We start from the raw sequence: 22,697 nt of genomic DNA on the forward strand, positions 1-22,697 counted from the left end.
GGTCAAGATTTTTGCACGGCGCACTGTAAGAGCACTTAAAAAAAAAACATTAAGAAAGAGATGAGGTAAAAAATCTGCTTGGTTGTAGAGATTTCAAAAAGTAAAAAGAAATTCACACAGGTATATTCAAACACAGGTGGTTTCTGGAAGATTCACCTTTTCCACTTCAAATGTGACGCACAATGTTATGAAATCTTCCGAATATGACAGCTTAACAACTAGTCTGTCTTGTTCAGCAGTCGTCTGGTATGAGTCAAAGGAGGAAAAGGGGAAACTAAGACGTCCAGTCTTGCACATGAAAACACTGTAGTATTCCTCGTCTCTATTTTAGGTTTTACGGAAACTTCTGAAAGTGAAGATGGTGATTGGTCATCCTGTGACGAAAAGACGTCTCGGGTATCTTTTCCTCTGCAATCAATAGCTGTGGATTATGCAATTCAGTTAGTTACCACACACAGAAACCACAATGAGTTTGTGGATAGATACAAAATAAAACTATCAAAGAGTAAATGGTTTTAGAAATGTAGATTTTTATTCCTCCTAAATTTCAGCAAGGGCACGGAGGGGGTGCGATGATCATATTTCATTAAAAACAAACTATTTAACATTAACAGAATATGCCATGCAATTGTCCACTTACCTCTGTTTCCTCACTTATTTTGAAACTAAAAGGATGATCTTGGGAAGTGTAGCAGTAGGCCATGCATGACAGGTGACAAAGCTTTTACTTTTAGAATAACACAAAAGTCTATTAATAAATAGGTTTGGAAATAGGCTCGATTTAAAAACATGCAGTCGTCTGGTATGGAGTCAGACCCCGCCAGGTCTTCAGTAGCCACATGTCTTCTAGAGGGTGAACAGCAGGCTGATACAGCTCTCACCCACACAGCGGTTAATACCAGGAGCTATTAGTCATTTCAGTATCCCTCAACTTTGAGCTCTCATGTGTTTTAATTCCAAATTGCAAATGTGATGTTTAGCTCTTGATCTCGCACGTTCACTTTCCTTCCATGCTGACTTTCACTGGCACTTTGACTACACATCAATGTGTGACCCCTGTCAGACAAGCAAGAGGAAGTGTGGCGCTATATATCACCGATGTGCCTGCTCCACACACAATCTGTGGCTTCAGGTGCCGTATCCTGTTCCTGTGCACTGCAAGTTTCACACAAAGCTGACACTTCAGTTTGATGTGTAAGGAGCAGGCACAGCCACCCAACCGAAAGATGCATATTGCAACTTAACATTGATGCCTGTGAACTCAACCTGCAAGGAAAAAAGAAGTGTTCCTGCAGTGTGTAGTCTGCATGCGTGATATAGATCAAGACGCTATCTGACCTGTGATCAGCGTCCGGGCTTGACAAGTGTGTTTGTGAGAGAGTGGGAGCTGCTCCATGGCTACAGCCCAAGAGTATCCTGTCAACAGGAACTCCAGGATTTGATATGCAGCCGCTTCTTGCCACAGGAGGAAACTGATTTGTTTGTAGTGTGTGTGTGTGTGTGTGTGTGATGTGGTCTCTTTACAGGTTCCAGAAATTAATCTACATCCCCAACTTCAGAAAAAGACTCATCACGATTCTTTGTGGGAGCATGAGAAGATTAATTGTGAAAACATAGTTCACTCAAAACTATTAAGGACTACAAAAACATGACCAAAGTATTTTTCAAGGTACAGTAATTTAAATAAAAATTGTTTTGTTTTTGTCCTCCCTCAGTTTTAAAAGGTATGTGTTCGTTTTACTTGTCACGCTGCTTGCTCTTGGAGTTCAGTGGAAATCTGGAAACACCAGTTAACCAGTTTAGTCTGGTGAGTAAAGCCTTGCGTAGACTGCAAAAGCAGGTTAGGTGTGTTTTCTACGAAGGTTTCCTTGTCAACTCCTAAAAACTCTAAAATTGCAAAACCCTCTTTTTCATCATTACACGTGAGCATTAATGCACCTGTAACAAGGAAACAACAATGAGGTTTGCAAAGTATTTATTTTCCTGTGTGAAAATCCAGCTGATGATGATCAAACGGTGATCAGTAGCTCGAAAGAATCATGAATTACTTTTATGAGTTGACCTATCTCTTAAATGGGATATCTGTCAGAGGAAGAAAGTGCTGTTTTGTAGAGAGGCGAGTTTAAAGAGTTGGTAGTGTTGAGATGTTGCGCTCTCTCTCTCTCTTCCCTTCCACGGGGCGCAACTTACAATCAAGGAGGAGCCGAGAGTCCTGCGGGTTTTTTTCCTGGAACCTGCTAGTCAAATATAAAGCGCTTCCTCCATCCACCAGGAAAGACTGAACCCTAACTCAGAAGAGGAGCCGCTGCCTGAGCACATCTGTGCTTTCTCCCAAATCCGTAGCGATCCAGTGAGTGAGTCAAGCAGCCGTGGAGTTTTAATTGTACTATTATTCTCATTATTATTATTACTTAAGCATGTCTGTGTAGTTTCTCGGTCGCTTAATTAGCCGACAGTGAGAACACAACTTCTCTGAGAGACGCGCATTGTAAGTTTGCAGAGGAGAGCGCGCAGATGGCTGCTCTCATCAGCGCGTACTCGTCGTGGCCGGAGTCCTTCGAGTGTCCTCCGGGAGACGGAGACGGAGCCGACGGGCATGGTCCTCACAGGAATGCCGGGGAAAAGGCGCCGGAGCCGCGGATCAGACGACCCATGAACGCGTTCATGGTTTGGGCCAAAGATGAGCGCAAAACGGCTGGCGATTCAAAATCCTGACCTGCACAATGCCGAGCTCAGCAAGATGTTTGGGTGAGGAAAAAAAGTTATTTAAAGTTACGAGTTTTGTTATTATTATTATTATTGTTATTATTATTATTGTCATCATCATCATCATCATTATAATTATTATTTTTAAGCTACTTATTACACACTTCACTTCTACTTACTTTTCCTCTCTTAGGCCTCGGTTGTAGTAAAACACGTTTTAATACACGTATCCAGCAGTGCCAAATGAGCTGCTTTATTTAAAATGACATAAAAAAAACGTGTTAAAAACTTTTTTTAAATTTAATTGGAATATAATTGCCCATTGTCTTTCTTAAGTAAATGAAACTGCGCCGCAGTTAGAGTTGCCTTCAAAAGCGCATCGCCAGAATCCGCGTGTATTTAGGTTAGTTTAGTTTGCAGTAAATTCGTTAAGAGGCAGAAGACAGAAGCCTGTGTCCCTTTTTTTTTTCTCCATAGGTCAAGAGAATGTTGTGCAAAAGTATTGAGACACCTCTGTTTCTTTGTTTTGTCTCCATGAGTTTAACTCTTTTCTTCTTACTTTTTTAAGTGCTCTTGAGCAATAGTCCTCAGGCAAAGCTTTTCTTTGGCTGCTCTTCCACTTTTGTTTCAGTCCATCTTGTACCTGACCCATTTTCAGGGGATTGTTTTTTAGTGTATGTATAATGTGTACGTAAATTCACCCCTCCCTGGCCATTTATTAACCACTTATTACTGACCTATGAATCACTCAGCCATAAAAAAACTTGCATGATGAACCAGAGCTTCTACATAAAATAACTTGATAAAAAACCAATTTGAATTTGATTTTACCGACAGCTTGCAGTAAGAACATACTTTGTTCCCATTTCTTTAGTGGAATCTAATGAAAAACGACACTGTTTGACAAGCATAATATAGTTTTGTACCAACAAGGTGATTCCCTGAAACCTGACGTATCGGCATGGTGTGCAGTCTGTCCTTCAACATGTGAGAAAACTGGACAAGGTCTTTAAAAAAAAAAAAAGAAGGAACAACAGATAAACAGTAAAGACTGAAAGATGCATCTGGCCCTTCATTTGATCCCACTGAAGTTGAAATGGTTTTATGGAAGCGGCTGAAGTAAACCCAAGAACTGGACTAAGATCAACTGCAACTTAGGGAGTTATGAATCCAAATTAGAAAATTTTGGTCATCAAAATCAACTAATCTATGGAGGTCAGGAGAGAGTGAGTGTAAAACCTATTAGAGCAGGCTGGCCAGCTCCGGCTTCGAGGGCTGGTGTCCTGGCGTTTTAGAGCTCACCCTAGGTCTGCACACCTGAATCAAAATGATTAGTTAATTACCAGGCTTCTGGGAGAACTTCAAGAAATGTTGAGGGGGTAATTTAGCCATTTAAATCAGCTGTATGGACCCAAGGACACGTCTAAAACCTGCAGGACACTGGCCCTTGAGGCCTGGGTTTGGACAACACTGTATTAGAGGCAACAGCTTCATTTTTTCAGCACGACATGATCGCAAACCCACTGCCAATGCAGTAAAAGCATAACTGGATAGAAAACACAGTGGAACTCTATCATTCATGGATTGGCCTCCCCCAGGGCCAAAATTATTGAAGCAATGTGGGATTAAAACGCCAGATGGGTCAAGATTTTTGCACGGCGCACTGTAAGAGCACTTAAAAAAAAAACCTAAGAAGAGATGAGGTAAAAAATCTGCTTGGTTGTAGAGATTTCAAAAAGTAAAAGAAATTCACACAGGTATATTCAAACACAGGTGGTTTCTGGAAGATTCACCTTTTCCACTTCAAATGTGACGCACAATGTTATGAAATCTTCCGAATATGACAGCTTAACAACTAGTCTGTCTTGTTCAGCAGTCGTCTGGTATGAGTCAAAGGAGGAAAAGGGAAACTAAGACGTCCAGTCTTGCACATGAAAACACTGTAGTATTCCTCGTCTCTATTTTAGGTTTTACGGAAACTTCTGAAAGTGAAGATGGTGATTGGTCATCCTGTGACGAAAAGACGTCTCGGGTATCTTTCCTCTGCAATCAATGCTGTGGATTATGCAATTCAGTTAGTTACCACACACAGCAACCACAATGAGTTTGTGGATGATACAAAATAAAACTATCAAAGAGTAAATGGTTTTAGAATGAGATTTTTATTCCTCCTAATTTCAGCAAGGGCAAGGAGGGGTGCGATGATCATATTTCATTAAAAACAAACTATTTAACATTCAACAGAATATGCCATGCAATTGTCCACTTCTGTAGGGTTTGAAAAATGCCATCTAATAATTCACCATCTCCAAGGTAATATGGAAAGGCTATATTGTTTGGTGTGATCCTCAAGAGGAGCTTCTGTATTCTTCTGAACAAATCATTATGCATTGAGTAGGCCATTAGGAAAATGAAGACAATGGCTCACAGGGGTGAGGTGACAAATTGTTCATGCTGTGGAGTTAAAAATCTGGAGTGTAGTTGTTCCTCACAGTTGTAAAGTTGTCCCCTTTTAATGTGGAGCCTAAAGGTCCGGCAGAATGAGTCTTAACTGTCCTACTTTTTAACCTTTACGATCAACATGGGGACGATGACTGATGCGAGCACCTCTCACTTACATTCAGTAAGCAGAGCCAGCCACGAGCTCGCAGCCTCGGTATGAGCAAGGATCAATGTTAGGAGGGAAATTATGCAACAATTACAAAATAGAAGATGATTTTTGGACTGTTGAATTTAGAAACATACTAGAAATAATGGAAGTACCTGAAATTCTTTATTGTGAGCCATCACTGATAGGTGACTGTTTAAGAAGCTAACTGTGACAAACACCCACAGCTGGATTGATGGATTTATGAAGATTATTAATGACTGGGTGATAATGTGGTTCAGTGCTTATTTTAAGGCTTTAACACCTATTGTTAAATTAGCATCCTGTTGTGTGCTCTTTCTTTTCACTCACTGAAGTCTGCCGTGGTAATTTTTACATGTTGATTGACGACCACTTAAGCCCCCCCCCTCGCTCTACCATTGGTTGTTGTCTTTATCTGTGTAGATTCTCAAAGTGATGCATCAAAGCCTGACTCTGCCTTCTTACTCGTGTCTTTGTGGTTTAGGAGAGCAACAGCAGTGACTCGCAGGGTGAGGCGGAGGACGGCGTGAATCCTGATCCTTCTGACCAGGACCCAGAAGCCATCACTAAGACTGTCACGAGTACTCTCACTATGCAGGAGTACTTTGCACAGCGTATGGCTCAGCTGAAAAAGGCTCGTGGGGCCCAGAATGCAGATACTCCTGAGACATCAAATGCATCTGAGGAAGTCGGCCTCAACCACAACAGCAATGATGATACAGAAGAGCCCAAAAAGAAGAAGAAGAAGAAGAAGAAAAAGGCTGCAGATGAGGTGGCAGAAGAGCAGTGTAGCACACCCTGCTGCAGTAGAGGACAAAGAGGATCAAGAGAAAGAACGTTCAAAGAAAAAAAGAAAAGAGAAAAATGGCAGAAGTGAAGAAGTAGTAAATGAAAACTGTAGCTCCACCTGTAGCACTGAGTGTGAAGAATTACAAACCAAGAAGAAAAGCTTAAAAAACGCAGTGAGCAAAGTGAGCTACTAAATGGACACGAGCCCGCAGAGGATGAAACGCTAAATTTGAATACAGTGCAGAAAAAGAAGAAGAAGAACAGAGATGAGGTGGACAGTGTAGCAACAGAAGACGGGAAGGAAGAGCTGGTGGAAAAGAAATCCAAAAAGAAAAAGAAAAGGAAGCATCAAGAGCAGGGTTTACATTAGGGCAGGGTGACTCAGTACTGCACTATTCTCCTGACTCCTAAGGGGGTACTTGTATTATGAAATTAAATGCCTTGTATATACACACCATAATAATCTGTTAAAGCATCCATTGATGCTGGGTTTTTTTTTCTTATTATTATTCTTTAGATAGTGACTGTAGGAAAAAAAAAAAAAAACAACTGATAGGGAGTGTTTGTCACTGGAAAAAACCTTGAAGCAGCCTATAAAAAGCCTCAACCTTGCACTGGTGGCCTCTGGAACACACTGCTGTAGGAGGAGATAGTATGGACATCTTGCTGACAGTGAGATGAGAATAAAAACACCACTATCATGGCTCAACAGGAAATACAAACTAGGAAAAAGGTCTGGAGCTTCCCATAAAACCCCCAACATGTTTTACCACCAGTGTTCAAGTCAGAAGGGTACACCTGGACTAGCCATTTTCCTGTTTCCAATCTTTAGCAAAGTTAGCCTCATATTTACTGCTCAGATATTAAAGTGGGATAGACATACAGCTATGTTTAAAAATGTATTTAATATAGAGAGAAGTTGACATGGCTGTTGTCTAATCCCTTTTTAAAATAAAAATAATATTTAGATGATACATGTGCTTCATTCTATGAATTCTCTTGCCCAATGAATTAAAATGAGTATCATAGGAAACGTGGCAGATCTTAAAATGCATTTTTTGGAAAATATAATTTTGTATATTTACCATCTTATATGTAAATGCATTACTATTTGCCCATTTTCACAGTGGTTTATTTTTTCCCACCACTTTTGATGCCCCTTCATTTTATTAGAGTGACTCAGACAACTTCTGTCAGCTTTACAAAATGAAACGGAAACATGTTTTCTCTTTGATGTCACATGACTGATGTACTTTGATAATGCTTTGGCAGATATATGAAAGAATTCTTGACTATTTTGAGTTCTACAGAAGGTTTTTTTTTTTTTTTTTAATAAATCCAAATGTCCATCACCCTTTGAATGTGTCCCTTTTTTTTTTTCTCCATAGGTCAAGAGAAATGTTGTGCAAAAGTATTGAGACACCTCTGATTTCTTTGTTTTGCTTCCAATGAGTTAAACTCTTTTCTTCTTACTTTTTTAAGTGCTCTTGAGCAATAGTCCTCCAGGCAAAGCTTTTCTTTGGCTGCTCTTCCACTTTGTTTCAATCCAATACTTGTACCTGACCATTTTCAGAGGATTGTATTTGTTAGTGTATGTATAATGTGTACGTAAATTCACCCCCTCCCCTGGCCATTTATTAACCACTTATTACTGACCTATGAATCACTCAGCCATAAAAAAAACTTGCATGATGAACCAGAGCTTCTACATAAGATATAACTTGATAAAGAACCAATTTTGAATTTGATTATTACCGACAGCTTGCAGTAAGAACATACTTTGTTCCCATTTCTTTAGTGGAATCTAATGAAAAACGACACTGTTTGACAAGCATAAAGTAATAGTTTTGTACCAACAAGGTGATTCCCTGAAAACCTGACGTATCTGAGCATGGTGTGCAGTCTGTCCTTCAACATGTGAGAAAACTGGACAAGAAGTCTTTAAAAACAAAAAAGAAGGAACAACAGATAAACAAAAATAATAATGGAATTTCTAAGCGCTTTTCAGCACGAGCGCTTTCAATGCACATTCATCACTCTCACATTCAACCATGGTGGAGGCAAGCTTCATTTAGCACACTGCCCTGGGGCGCGACGAACGAGGCTGCCATATGCGCCATAGAAAGACTGAGAATGCTCTGCCTTCTTTTATCCACACTGGAAATGGTTTATGGCGCAGTGAATAAACCCAAGAACTGGACTACAGATCAACTGCAACTTAGGGAGTGATGAATCCAAATTAGAAAAATTTGGTCATCAAAATCAACTAATCTATGGAGGAGGTCAGGAGAGAGTGAGTGTAAACCGATTAGAGAAGCGTGGCCAGCTCCCAGGCTTCGAGGGCTGGTGGTCCTGCAGGTTTTAGAGCTCACCTCTAGGTCTGCACACCTGAATCAAATGATTAGTTAATTACCAGGCTTCTGGAGAACTTCAAGAAATGTTGAGGAGGTAATTTAGCCATTTAAATCAGCTGTAATGGACCAAGGACACGTCTAAAACCTGCAGGACACTGGCCCTTGAGGCCTGGGTTTGGACACCACTGTATTAGAGGCAACAGCTTCATTTTTTCAGCACGACAATGATCGCAAACCCATTGCCAATGCAGTAAAAGCATTAACTGGATAGAAAACACACAGTGGAACCCTATCATTCATGGATTGGCCTCCCCAGGGCTCAACATTATTGAAGCAATGTGGGATTAAAACGCCAGATGGGTCAAGATTTTTGCACGGCGCACTGTAAGAGCACTTAAAAAAAAAAACATTAAGAAAGAGATGAGGTAAAAAATCTGCTTGGTTGTAGAGATTTCAAAAAGTAAAAAGAAATTCACACAGGTATATTCAAACACAGGTGGTTTCTGGAAGATTCACCTTTTCCACTTCAAATGTGACGCACAATGTTATGAAATCTTTCCGAATTATGACAGCCTTAACAACTAGTCTGTCTTGTTCAGCAGTAGTTCTGGTATGAGTTCAAAGGAGGAAAAGGGAACTAAGACGTTCCAGTCTTGCACATGAAAACACTTGTAAGTATTCCTCGTCTCTATTTTAGGTTTTACGGAAACTTCTGAAAGGAAGATGTGTGATTGGTCATCCTGTGACGAAAAGACGTCTCGGGTTATCTTTTCCTCTGCAATCAATAGCTGTGGATTATGCAATTCAGTTAGTTACCACATCTTGGGAAGTGTAGCAGTAGGCCATGCATGACAGGTGACAAAGCTTTTACTTTTAGAATAACACAAAAGTCTATTAATAAATAGGTTTGAAATAGCTCGATTTAAAAAATTGCAGTCGTCTGGTATGGAGTCAGACCCCGCCAGGTCTTCAGTAGCCACATGTCTTCTAGAGGGTGAACAGCAGGCTGATACAGCTCTCACCCACACAGCGGTTAATACCAGGAGCTATTAGTCATTTCAGTATCCCTCAACTTTGAGCTCTCATGTGTTTTAATTCCAAATTGCAAATGTGATGTTTAGCTCTTGATCTCGCACGTTCACTTTCCTTCCATGCTGACTTTCACTGGCACTTTGACTACACATCAATGTGTGACCCCTGTCAGACAAGCAAGAGGAAGTGTGGCGCTATATATCACCGATGTGCCTGCTCCACACACAATCTGTGGCTTCAGGTGCCGTATCCTGTTCCTGTGCACTGCAAGTTTCACACAAAGCTGACACTTCAGTTTGATGTGTAAGGAGCAGGCACAGCCACCCAACCGAAAGATGCATATTGCAACTTAACATTGATGCCTGTGAACTCAACCTGCAAGGAAAAAAGAAGTGTTCCTGCAGTGTGTAGTCTGCATGCGTGATATAGATCAAGACGCTATCTGACCTGTGATCAGCGTCCGGGCTTGACAAGTGTGTTTGTGAGAGAGTGGGAGCTGCTCCATGGCTACAGCCCAAGAGTATCCTGTCAACAGGAACTCCAGGATTTGATATGCAGCCGCTTCTTGCCACAGGAGGAAACTGATTTGTTTGTAGTGTGTGTGTGTGTGTGTGTGATGTGGTCTCTTTACAGGTTCCAGAAATTAATCTACATCCCCAACTTCAGAAAAAGACTCATCACGATTCTTTGTGGGAGCATGAGAAGATTAATTGTGAAAACATAGTTCACTCAAAACTATTAAGGACTACAAAAACATGACCAAAGTATTTTTCAAGGTACAGTAATTTAAATAAAAATTGTTTTGTTTTTGTCCTCCCTCAGTTTTAAAAGGTATGTGTTCGTTTTACTTGTCACGCTGCTTGCTCTTGGAGTTCAGTGGAAATCTGGAAACACCAGTTAACCAGTTTAGTCTGGTGAGTAAAGCCTTGCGTAGACTGCAAAAGCAGGTTAGGTGTGTTTTCTACGAAGGTTTCCTTGTCAACTCCTAAAAACTCTAAAATTGCAAAACCCTCTTTTTCATCATTACACGTGAGCATTAATGCACCTGTAACAAGGAAACAACAATGAGGTTTGCAAAGTATTTATTTTCCTGTGTGAAAATCCAGCTGATGATGATCAAACGGTGATCAGTAGCTCGAAAGAATCATGAATTACTTTTATGAGTTGACCTATCTCTTAAATGGGATATCTGTCAGAGGAAGAAAGTGCTGTTTTGTAGAGAGGCGAGTTTAAAGAGTTGGTAGTGTTGAGATGTTGCGCTCTCTCTCTCTCTTCCCTTCCACGGGGCGCAACTTACAATCAAGGAGGAGCCGAGAGTCCTGCGGGTTTTTTTTCCTGGAACCTGCTAGTCAAATATAAAGCGCTTCCTCCCATCCACCAGGAAAGACTGAACCATAACTCAGAAGAGGAGCCGCTGCCTGAGCACATCTGTGCTTTCTCCCAAATCCGTAGCGATCCAGTGAGTGAGTCAAGCAGCCGTGGAGTTTTAATTGTACTATTATTCTCATTATTATTATTACTTAAGCATGTCTGTGTAGTTTCTCGGTCGCTTAATTAGCCGACAGTGAGAACACAACTTCTCTGAGAGACGCGCATCGTAAGTTTGCAGAGGAGAGCGCGCAGATGGCTGCTCTCATCAGCGCGTACTCGTCGTGGCCGGAGTCCTTCGAGTGTCCTCCGGGAGACGGAGACGGAGCCGACGGGCATGGTCCTCACAGGAATGCCGGGGAAAAGGCGCCGGAGCCGCGGATCAGACGACCCATGAACGCGTTCATGGTTTGGGCCAAAGATGAGCGCAAACGGCTGGCGATTCAAAATCCTGACCTGCACAATGCCGAGCTCAGCAAGATGTTGGGTGAGGAAAAAAGTTATTTAAAGTTACGAGTTTTGTTATTATTATTATTATTGTTATTATTATTATTGTCATCATCATCATCATTATAATTATTATTTTTAAGCTACTTATTACACACTTCACTTCTACTTACTTTTCCTCTCTTAGGCCTCGGTTGTAGTAAAACACGTTTTAATACACGTATCCAGCAGTGCCAAATGAGCTGCTTTATTTAAAATGACATAAAAAAACGTGTTAAAACTTTTTTTTAAATTTAATTGGAATAAATTGCCCATTGTCTTTCTTAAAGTAAATGAAACTGCGCCGCAGTTAGAGTTGCCTTCAAAAGCGCATCGCCAGAATCCGCGTGTATTTAGTTTAGTTTAGTTTGCAGTAAATTCGTTAAGAGGCAGAAGACAGAAGCGGAGAAAAATTAGCGTTTTATGCTGCTTCTTAGATTATTGGTAAAGGTTAAGCTTTAAATCTGGCACTTGCGGAAATCGGAAATAATCTGTGAGGCCCACATGTGTCTATTTTTGTATTTATCTTTAAAAACTGACGTTCGGCTTGAAAGCGGACATTTAATGCGTGTTGGTAAGTTTCTTAAATGTAATTCAGAGCTACAAAAGACCCAGAAAGTTGCGGTGAAATTAAACACTGATTTTCTTTCTTGTTTATGATCACAAACCTGAGACGTTAATTTAGACTGCGATTTCTAAACAATGGGGTTTATTTTTTCCGTAGCCTGCCAACGTTTCTAATTGCCTTATTTTCAGAACTGGATATTTTACTTGTGAATTAAAAGAAATGTGATTCTGTAACTTAAAAAAAAATAAAATTGCAGTTATTTATAAATTGTTTGTAAGTTAAAAGATGCTGATTTATTTTATAATAATAAAGACTGCTAAACTAGTGCATATATATTGCATTTTATAACTTGTTGAACCATATTCAGATTGAGATTTTTTTTTCTTCTTCCTCTGCATTCAGGCAAGTCATGGAAGGCCCTCACTCCCCCTCAGAAGAGGCCCTATGTTGAGGAAGCAGAGAGGCTTCGGGTGCAGCACATGCAGGACTACCCCAACTACAAGTACCGGCCTCGCCGGAAGAAACAGCTGAAACGCATCTGCAAGCGAGTCGACCCTGGGTTCCTCCTGAGCGGGCTGGCTCCTGACCACAGCACTCTGCCAGATCAACGAGCCCTCTGCCACCCCCTCGACAAAGACGAGGGCAGCCCTAATGGAGCCGTCACCAGCTTTTCCAGCTCCAGCCCTGCTCTGCCCAGCGTCAGAAGCTTCAGAGACCCGGCTGGCTCCAACAGCAGCTTCGACACCTACCCTTACGGCCTGCCCACCCCTCCTGAGATGTCCCCGTTAGATGCGGTGGACCACGAGCAAATACCCCCCTCTTATTACTCAACATCTAGTAGCTCCTCTGTTTCCTGTTCTTCCTCAGTCTCCTGTCCAGACGAGCACCACCAGAATCAGACACACATGGGCAGCCCGCCCCCTTACCACTCTGATTACACTCACGCCCAGATTCACTGTGGGGGCTCACACTTAGGTCACATCTCTCACATGTCCCAAACTGGAGGTGGCAGTGGACTGATCCCTGGCCCACCCCTGTCTTTTTACAGCTCCCCACCTTTCCCCCAGATTCACCACGGGGTCCACCAGGGCCACCTGGGTCAGCTGTCCCCCCCACCAGAGACACAAGGTCACCTGGAGACTCTAGACCAGCTGAGCCAAGCTGAGCTTCTCGGTGAAGTGGACCGCAATGAGTTTGACCAGTACCTGAACTCTACCGCGAGCGGCTTCCACCCGGAGCAGGGCAGCGGCATGACCGTTACAGGACACATCCAGGTGGCATCTGCCGCCACCACTTCTGCCACTACGTGTCCCAGCAGCTCCACAGAAACCAGCCTCATTTCCGTGCTAGCAGACGCGACGGCGGCCTACTACAACAACTATGGCATCTCGTAAGCGTGGTCACAACTCCTATTGAATGCGTGACTGATCAAAGACACTACAAAGGTTGAAGAAATTTAGGACGATGTTGCACTTGGGTGCTGATAAAAGGGAAACCCTTAGCATCTAAGGGCAAATGAATCCAACCATGATTAAAACTGAACTGATTACAGAGCAATATGATTGTCTGGAGCCAGGGAAAGAACAAAGAGCAATTGGAGGACTGTGAAGAGAAGGAGATGGACACCTCAGGGATGCAGACACAAAACACTTACAGTATGCCACCTCCAGTTGTCATGAAATCTCTAAACCAGTAAAACAGTCGGAAAAAAAAAGAAAGACAAAAGACTTGTTTGTCCACTTGTAAATGTCACCAGTTACTGTTGCCAGCGAGGCATGTACAGATGCTTTTTAGAAGCTAATTTAAGTCCTTTGATGTTTTGCATAAATGCTAACTGTAATGCTCTTATCAGCGCTTTCCATTCGAATGTTTGTATCATGTTCCTGCTCTCATTAGTTTGGGAGTCTTACCTCAGTAGTTGTAATTGAATGAGGTTTTAGTTTGGACATTTCTTATGCAATTTAACAAAGTGATGTATATGATGATGACAGAAAGGCGTTTATACTTCTTCTCAAGTACTTAATAATATATAATCGACCTCTACAATGAAAAATAATAATGCTAACTGTAACTGTATGCTGATTTAGGTTTGTGAAAGACAATAATTTAAAAATAAAGGTCAATTTTTATATTAAGGCATTTGCTGCTTGGATAATGAGCCTGCAGATTTTTAAAAGGCACAATTTTGAGCATCTCTTATAAACAGGAGATTCATATCTGACCTGGGGAAGGTAAGTTCAGGCAGTGCTAGTTAAGTCCTAATAAATACATTTAGATTTCTAAATAAAAAAAAAAACTGAGGATAGCAGGAGTCCTGCTAGTCTCCATGAACAAATCGGGGAGGCGGGGGGAGAAAGATCACATCCATCTTTGAATTGAGTGTCACACCGTGTATTCTTCTATTTCAGGCTCTGTCTAGCTGTGAGAGGCCCATTCTACACACCCACTCCCCTGCTGGCTTTTTCCACCCTACATCATCTTTCTCCATCCGTCTCCTCTCGCTTTCATTTCATCCCGGTTCAGAGGATTAGTGTAAAACAGGCACATTCGTCGGCGCCCGCCTCCATCTCAACCATCCTTTGTTTTCCTATAGTCTTATTCTGGGTTCCATTCTTCGGCACGCTGGACCCCCCCCTTCTACACCCACCCCCTCACCCCACGTTATATCTTGCTGATGCAGACCTTTCGTAATCTGTGGAAAAAATAAGTAAAAAAAATTACTGTTTTACCTTCCCCCCCCACCTCCAAACTCTCCACTCCTCCCCTTCTCAACCTCTCTGTTCTCTTGAATTTTTCTTTTTTTGATAAAAGGAATTCAGGGGGCTTTTGACAAATCCTGGAGTCTGGCTGGTCTTCCTGCATTTTTTGGGAATGGTTGAGTCGTGCTTCTTGTAAAGAGGATGTGGCGGAGGAGCGGTGTTTCCTGACTGATAAGGGAAAAGCCTCTCTCCGTCAGGATGTTTGGGCCTGGCTGGGCCCTGCATTAAAGAGTCAGAGTGAGGGAAGGGAACCCGCTGTTCAGCAGCGGGAGGAAACGGTGCCGTGTTGATTAGCATCTTACTTATCCACTATTTTTCGGGGAAAGTCTCTGTCAACCTGGCCTATTGTACCTTGACCACAAACATAAAGACACATCACACAAACATACACAATAATGAGCTTAAAGCAGGCTTGTTATCCTGAAACAACAGTTGTAGTGAGCACACGCACTAACTCTGACCCCTATAGTTACCCACAGTCAACCACAATTGTGTATTTTCTGACACAGCTCATGGCAGATGTGATAAAACGCGCCAGAATGACAACATTCATCATATACTCGTCTTTGCAGCCGGCTGGTATTGGTGTTCATTTCTCTGAGGTTACATCATTACCCTCTGTAGCTGCAGGGTTTGAAACTCTGTGGAGGGTCAATATGCACGCAACCATATTCTGATTGTCGGACGGGTGGTGCCCCAGGCATTTAAGGTGAGAAGGGAATCGCTGATGGGGCATCAGCCTCACAAGTGTCAAGGTCAGCTCGGGGTGCTAGTGCAGACTCCCTTGGTAAAGATGACCAGCAATGTCTCAACAATCAAATCCACCACCTCAGGGTAGGACGCCGTGACAAGGACAAAAACGCAAGCATCAACCGAGTATCATCTGACATAAATTACAGAACAAAGCAGAAGTTTGTTCAGAATGAAGGAGGCTGTTTTTTTTCAGTGGTAGTAGATTTCAGCAACAGCTAAAGGGCCTAATAATATACACACATAAATATACATGAAGTAGTTTTCCTAAATTACAGACACAGTCCTGGCTTTTTATTATTATACAATACATTTTTCTAATTAATATTTTTTTCTCAATGCTTTATTTAGCTGTTATCATTTAAAACAGGAATGTCAAACTCATTTTACATTGTAGGTCATGTACAGCCAACTTTGATCTTAAGTGAGCCAGAGCAGTAAAAATCCTGTTTCTGTCAGTGCAGAGAAGTTTAACTAAACGTTTAATCATTGAGGTATTTTAATTCAAGAAAAAGAACAACAATTTCAAGAAAAACATCTGTCTTTTTCCACATGATAAAGAAGTGCTGCTTTGGGCTTAACTTGTAAGAAATACATGTGTAAAATTACTCTCCAGCAGTTATAAAACAAAAACTGTTTTTTATTTGACAGAATGTGCCCTTTTTGGGTTTTTTTTTCTTCTTGTGAACCCACTGCATAAATAATACATTTCTATAGTAAATGGTGAAAAAAACATGAACTCCCCATCATTTAATTGATTATCTGTTACTTTCACTTTGGAGTAGGACGAGTGGAAATAAAAGAGGTATCAAAGCAGACACAGATAAAGTCTAAAATATATTCCCTCCTTCAAAATTTCCAAAACTGTCCAGTGGACCAGTTTGGTGTCTTCGGTGGGCCAATTCTGGGCCCCAGGCCTTATGTTTGACACCCCTAATTTATAGGTTCAGCTTATTTGAATTTTCATAAATTGAGAGATACATAGCTTCCATTTATGAAAGTGGTTTAAACCAACAAGTTCAAACTCCACACATATGCAAATAACAATTACATTCCAAGCCATGCTGTTTTTGACTAACGCATGCAGCCAGGTAATAAATAGCAATTTTTTTAAATCTCAAACTCATCTCCGATGCCAAACTATTGCACACCAATTGGTTTGAATTTTGCATTGATAATGAAGTGATTAGCATGCCAGCGTCACTCCTGTGAAATGCCCACAGGAGCTACATAATTTGGATTGTTTGCTGAGATTTGTGGATTCTGCGATTTTAAGGTTCTGGGAAGTTACGGGAAACACTCAGTTTGTCATCTTCAATTTTTGTCCTTGCTCGAAGTTGACTCATCAGCACTCTAAACCTTTAGTCAGAGCCATCTGCTGAAATCCAAAGACGGCCATTGCTGTTTTCCCAACTGCAATAAATCATCAAGAACGGAAAGACAAAATGACGTGTCAACCAGCGGTGGTGAATCATGTAAATTTTAGATTTAATGCACACATGCGCAGTTAAGTTTTTCCTCTTACAGCTGATTTCTCCACCCCGGCCGAGTTTAATAATACCTTTAATTCTGTTGATTTTATTTTTGACACATGTGCAGGATCACAAATTTACAATTTCAATGATTTTAAGGATATAGACTGAACAAACAAAAAAGGCTCCTCTTGTTATTTCTCTCTGATTGCTGGCTGGCTCAGCTCCAGTCTCAGGTCAAGCCCATGGAATGAGTCTGTCAGGTAGTCTGTTATGTTTCCTATTTCCTCCTCTGCCGTCATGTCACTTCCCTGGGCAAACAAACAACTCACTGGTCCAATGCAACACTAACTGTCAAGGTAACAGAGAAAAGCTTGGTGTGGGTGGACGGAGCCCAGAGCTTTCGCAGCTGTGTAAAGTATTATCCATCTGCTGGGACCGAGGTGATCAGTGATCACTTTGGATATTGTGTCCTCTGGAGGAACTGAGGAGGCTGTCTGTCTGGTTGGACTAAAGTCTATTGTGTAGCTAGAGAGGGAGCGTCCAGTATCGTCATATTTGGATGATGAACATTTGCGCTATATGACGTTGTTAGCATTAACTATAGGCCAAGAGGATGTGGCTGATTTGTTTTACGTGACTAAGGCATACCATGGAGACTAAGACGCTGTTTAAACCTACGTCCTGTGTAAAAATATAGTGCATTTGAATTATCTAGCTGCTCCTGCTGAATGCTGTGTGATCACAAGTGACCTCTCCTCAAAATAGATTTCTCTTTTGCTGCTCAGTGGAGCAAACTTATTGTTCCGAGCAATTCTGATGGAATTTTCCTGCAAAGCTTTGCGAGCACACAAAACAGCAAACCCATTACAACGTCGTCGTCATCGTCAGCGGTAAACGCACTGAACTTTCCACCAAATTAAACTACTCTATGTGACGGATAAAGACACATTTACATCAGCAAACGCTAAATGTTGTTGGAGTGCATTTCCAGTTGGAGTGTGTTACAGCAGCATAATAACCTGTTTACAATTTGTACTTGGCCCCGAATCTGGGCAAAGGAGGAAAAAGAAGGGAAAACACACACACACACACACAAACAAACACACACACACACATCTCACAGCAAGGGATTATGGGTGCAGCTATTCTTCATCTCATTGTGGCTCAACAACAGGCAGAGTGTGGGGTGGCAGGCAGGCGTGTACGTCGCCGGACGAAGAATGGACCAGACTCGTCGAGGGACAGGTGCCATGTGGCAGAGGATGTGCGGGGACACAGATGGGGACCCCTGGAAAACTTGGGGGACTGAACGAGCAGCCAAGGGCCTCCCACCCGTACCTGTGCTGTGAATGCTGCAGCTGAACGGGATCCGGCACCTGTTCTAAGCAGATACAGACGACCAGCAAAAGCACAGAGGGAGGCCAGCACATGGCTGCCAACCCGGGGAAGGAGAAGGCTAGATTTCCATTTACCCATAAGCACGGCCTGATTACCAAATCAGCACAGGCGGTAAAGCTTGCGCGCTACTGCAGAATGTACAAAAAAGGGACTGAAAAATCTTTTTTTTCTCCTCTGTGCATTTCAGTAAACTTTTATGAGCGCTTTCAAAATGTTTATTTAATATCTCAAAGCAGAAACAGCACAGAGAAATAAAAAGGTATGAACACTTATGTATACTACTACAGATGGATTTTTTTTTTTTTCCTAACATGAGGTTTGCAAAAATGCAGAGCGTGTCCTATTTTTGCAGCCTGGCCTGCATTGGTGCCTCTCTCTCTACTAGCATGGCTTGCACTGGTCTATAGCACGTATGCTGCAGCGCTATCTGGCTTGTTTTTGACTGCTGCAGATTTTCCCTGGGGTGGTATAACTCTTCACCTAAATGTGGAGGAGGATGTTCCTATTGTGCTTCCTAATTGCAATGTGGTTGTTCCATTTAAGAGATAGAACATGCTTATCTGTTGTGTGTGAACTCAAACCGTGTGTGGGAATAAACGGGGCGACGTTACCTGTGCTGATCCATGTTTTCATTGTGCTAGTTACAATATAGATTGCAATGCTTAATTTTATGACTGCTATTCTTAATTGATACTTGTGATATCCAGGTAAATGGCTAATTTCTAATTTGGAAAAACTAGAAATTGGTTGCATATATTTTTATGGTTCTGTTTTCCCTTTATACACAGTTATGTGGAAAATATATATATACAATTATAATAATAATAATAATAATAATAAAGTACTGTCCAAACATAGGAACATAGCTCTTTTTAAGTGAAAGGGCAGCATGCTCTTGAGCTTAAATCATGCCCCATCTTTTCCATTTTAGGAGGCCCACATACTCCATTTGTAGCTCTGGTTGTGTTCTCTTGCGCTAACAGAGTTTACTCAGCATGCATCCTGAAAAGCAGACGCAGTAATGATTTAGATGAGTGATGTTATAAGTTCAGCAGTGTGAGAGAGCCCCTTTTAACAGCTACTGGAGAGGCTAGACAAAGCAAACCAGCAGGCTGTCTGATGACAGCTAGTGAGACACGAGGACAGCCATTAAGGTTTGATGTTTCAGCACTTATCATTCATAAGATGCATGCAGTTACATCATAGCAGTGGTTACAATGTAACAATCAAAAAATTTAAAGGCATTTTGCGCTGTTTTAATGATGAATGTGTGCAAAAAAAGAAAAGAAAGTAAAAAAAAAAGAAGTAAAATATGGTATCTGGTGAGGGTCTTGTAATTATTCTGTTAAGTCTGGGCTTATTTTCCAACAAAAGGAAGACACCACAAAATATTAAAAATAAAAGCCATGTTTAAAACTACCAGGATAATCCTATAAAGAAGTTCCACTATCGCCATCAGACTTCCCAGATTCCCACACTGGATTAGGATATAAGTACTCAACAGTATAAATCACTGCAAGTGCACTACCACAAAAAAGTGTTCTTACTCTTTAAAATTAATCAAGAAACTTGTGTATTTCATGTGTCTAAAGCTCTATCAAGCACATACATTTTGCATTCAAGAGAAATAGTTTGCAACCCTGCAGCACAACCTATGGACTTGATGATTCTGGATTAAATGGATTAAAATTTTCAGTAGCAAAAAAAACCCCCCAAAACTGGTCAGTTGCATCTATAATATTCTTTACTATCATCGAAATCATAAAATGTGCCAAATCTACATCTCTGGAATCATATTTAAAGTCTCCTTCGCCCAAGGCCTGGAAAGCTTTGTCTCGCGTGGCTGATCAATGATGCAAGTTCCTGTACACAGGAACAACAAGCATCGCTGTATCGCTGCTTATTCAGAGATGAAGTACGTCATTTCTGACACACAGCATTTCCCGTGCCTTGATGTGTGCTGTTTACGCTCAAAATTTCTGGGTAAGACTGCTTGTGACTGACCTTGGAAGAGGGTAAGTCTGGCATAATTTCCATCCTCGCTCCCATTCCTCTGACTTTACTCTATGGCTTTAATATTCGGGATGTTGTTGATGTCTGAGCTTGAAGGAATCCCTTCCTGCTGGATGCTCGGCCCTGTTTCCTTAAAGACTCAACATCAAAAATGACACACATGGAAATGAGTCACACAGTTGTCCCAGGAGTTCAGACACTTGAGCTAAAGTACCATGTTGACAGGTTCAAAACAGGATATGAGCTGGATGGGTCTATGTTTATTACAGATGGCAGAATACTTAAAGAGCAGTGATAGCTGAAAGCTCTGATAAGCAAATTAAGCAGCTAGAGTCACGTACCCACTATGAGCTACAAGTGCCCACACAAAGGCTGGACTGGAAGTCACAAACCATTAAGGCTAATAGTCTTACAGTAACTTACACTATAGTTCAGTTTTCTTGTTTTGTTTTTTCCAATGCAGAAGTAACTCTGTTACAATGTTTGGCATGCAAGCTGGCAGCAGGCTCCTTGGACACTTAAAATGTTTCTCAGTTCCTTAACAACACAGAAAAGCAACAAACGTTTGCAAATATTTATATCTAGTTTTTGCAGAATCACAGCTCTTTTATGCACATTGCACACACTTTAATATCACACCATTTACACTCAGAAGGGGCAGAATTCCCAAAGGGTTAGGAGCTTTGATAAAAAGGACTAAATAATTGTAGCCCATGGCAATCTTAAATAAATTTATTTACAAATTAGTTGGACCATAGTTTTGCAGACAAAAATATTAAAAACAACGAGAGTGCACTAATTACGGTGAGTAACAGCTCAATGGATGAGGCGGCTATTAATAACGGTTACCTTTTCTGCCCAGCTACTGTCATGTCATTGCATTATATTCATCCAACACAGCCAGCGAATACAAAACTCAGTTCATTTTTTCCCCTCTACCAATTTAGTGGCTCTTCAGTTTTGATGCTAATTGTTTGCATTGCAGCGAGTTGGACCACAGCACACTCCCCCTTGTGAAAAATAAATTGCCCTTCTTTTGAAACAAATAGCAACCTTCTATCTGCTTAGCTTCTGTCCTTCCCATTGAGGAAATCCAAATAAAAAACGACCTACCTGCTAATTTACAGAGACGTTTAGGCGTCCAATCGAAGTGTAGTTTTGTCGGCGTCAGCCTCTAGCGGACATGTGAGGTACTGCAGGCTTAAGCCATTTGCTCATCCCAGCACTACGAAGCCCCGGCTACGTGTGTTTATGTCTATCCTGTGGGTTATGCTGCAGCTTATATTCGTTTATGGTAGATTATATTCCCTTGTTCGGGAGAACAACGGGTTTGTGTTTAGGTTTGCTTACACAAGAACAGCGTTATTTTAGAGGAGACGTCAGTTTCCTGTAGCTGCGTCTGCCCTAATCATCTTATAAAGCAAGAGAGGTAAATCATCAACGCTCCCGCCATTGTTAGATTCATATTACACGTTTTGTATTAACATTCAAACATTTATAACTGAAAGTTGAGGCATTACGCAATATGCTTTTATGATTCATATGAGACTGCGAGTACATGGCATGTAGTTGTCAGGATGGCCGAGCGGTCTAAGGCGCTGCGTTCAGGTCGCAGTCTCCTCTGGAGGCGTGGGTTCGAATCCCACTTCTGACATCATTCCTTTTTTCGCAAACTTCGTGCCCTACAATGTTAAAAACAAGGTAGGGTATTTTCTCCTCCCAGTCTCTGTGGTCTGAGTTTTTCACACTAACCTTTTAGCACAGTGTAACATGGTTTTTCATCACAGTATAGCTTTAAATTAGAAAAGATGAACAACCATATTTGTAACTATTCTCAAAACAGTGTTATGTATTTTTTTTTTTTTTTTAAAAACAGTCAAAGTTTAGATTAGGAAAGTAGTGGGGATTACATTTCCTGTATATGGAATCCAACATTCAATAGAAGGCAGGCTCAACGTGCTAAACCTGTTATTTATGCTTGTGTCTGGGTGCATATGCGGTAATACAGCATACTTAATAGTGAAGTGAGTTTTCACACAACCTTTGGTACAAATTTTAAATCCTGGGTTTAAGATGAGGATCCAGGGTTTAAGGGAAGGCCCTTCGTGGACCGAGGGTTTTTAAAATTGTTACTCAACAGGCTGTGCAATCGCACATTAATGCCACAATGGGGTTGTTTTAGAGGTAACTCGGTATAGGAACAGGTATGGCTTTCTATGAATCTTACTGAAGGATTCCTCCTCTTAAAATTCAATTAATATTTAAATAGATTGTCTATTCCTTTGTGAGATTTTTGCTGACTTACTTTTTCTTGTAAGTCTGGAATTCCAGATATCAAAGTGTATATATTGCTATAAATGTAATAGCACA

The 22,697-nt window shown here is 41.3% G+C and overlaps 1 protein-coding gene and 1 non-coding gene across 2 annotated transcripts; both read left to right on the forward strand.

The window, feature by feature from the left end:
- The first annotated feature begins 10,588 nt into the window (after positions 1-10,588).
- On the forward strand, positions 10,589-14,067 carry LOC120725061 (transcription factor Sox-7-like). Its single transcript, XM_040017706.1, has 3 exons — positions 10,589-10,969; positions 11,113-11,365; positions 12,335-14,067. The coding sequence occupies exons 2-3, from the start codon at positions 11,134-11,136 to the stop codon at positions 13,324-13,326; spliced, it is 1,224 nt and encodes a 407-aa protein (XP_039873640.1). The 5' UTR covers positions 10,589-10,969; positions 11,113-11,133; the 3' UTR covers positions 13,327-14,067.
- A 7,831-nt stretch (positions 14,068-21,898) lies between these two features.
- On the forward strand, positions 21,899-21,981 carry trnal-cag. The gene has a single exon. It is a non-coding gene; the product is annotated as a tRNA-Leu (tRNA).
- Positions 21,982-22,697: the final 716 nt, after the last annotated feature.

Source organism: Simochromis diagramma, unplaced genomic scaffold (genome assembly GCF_900408965.1).
Source record: "Simochromis diagramma unplaced genomic scaffold, fSimDia1.1 OVJJ01000802.1, whole genome shotgun sequence".
Classification (NCBI taxonomy): domain Eukaryota; kingdom Metazoa; phylum Chordata; class Actinopteri; order Cichliformes; family Cichlidae; genus Simochromis; species Simochromis diagramma.

Bases quoted from the DNA above. Each gene is read 5' to 3' on its own strand.
- LOC120725061 (XM_040017706.1), top strand. From the start codon at position 11,134: ATGGCTGCTCTCATCAGCGCGTACTCGTCGTGGCCGGAGTCCTTCGAG. The intron at 11,366-12,334 runs GTGAGGAAAAAA...CTCTGCATTCAG, and splicing joins CGAGCTCAGCAAGATGTTGG to GCAAGTCATGGAAGGCCCTC.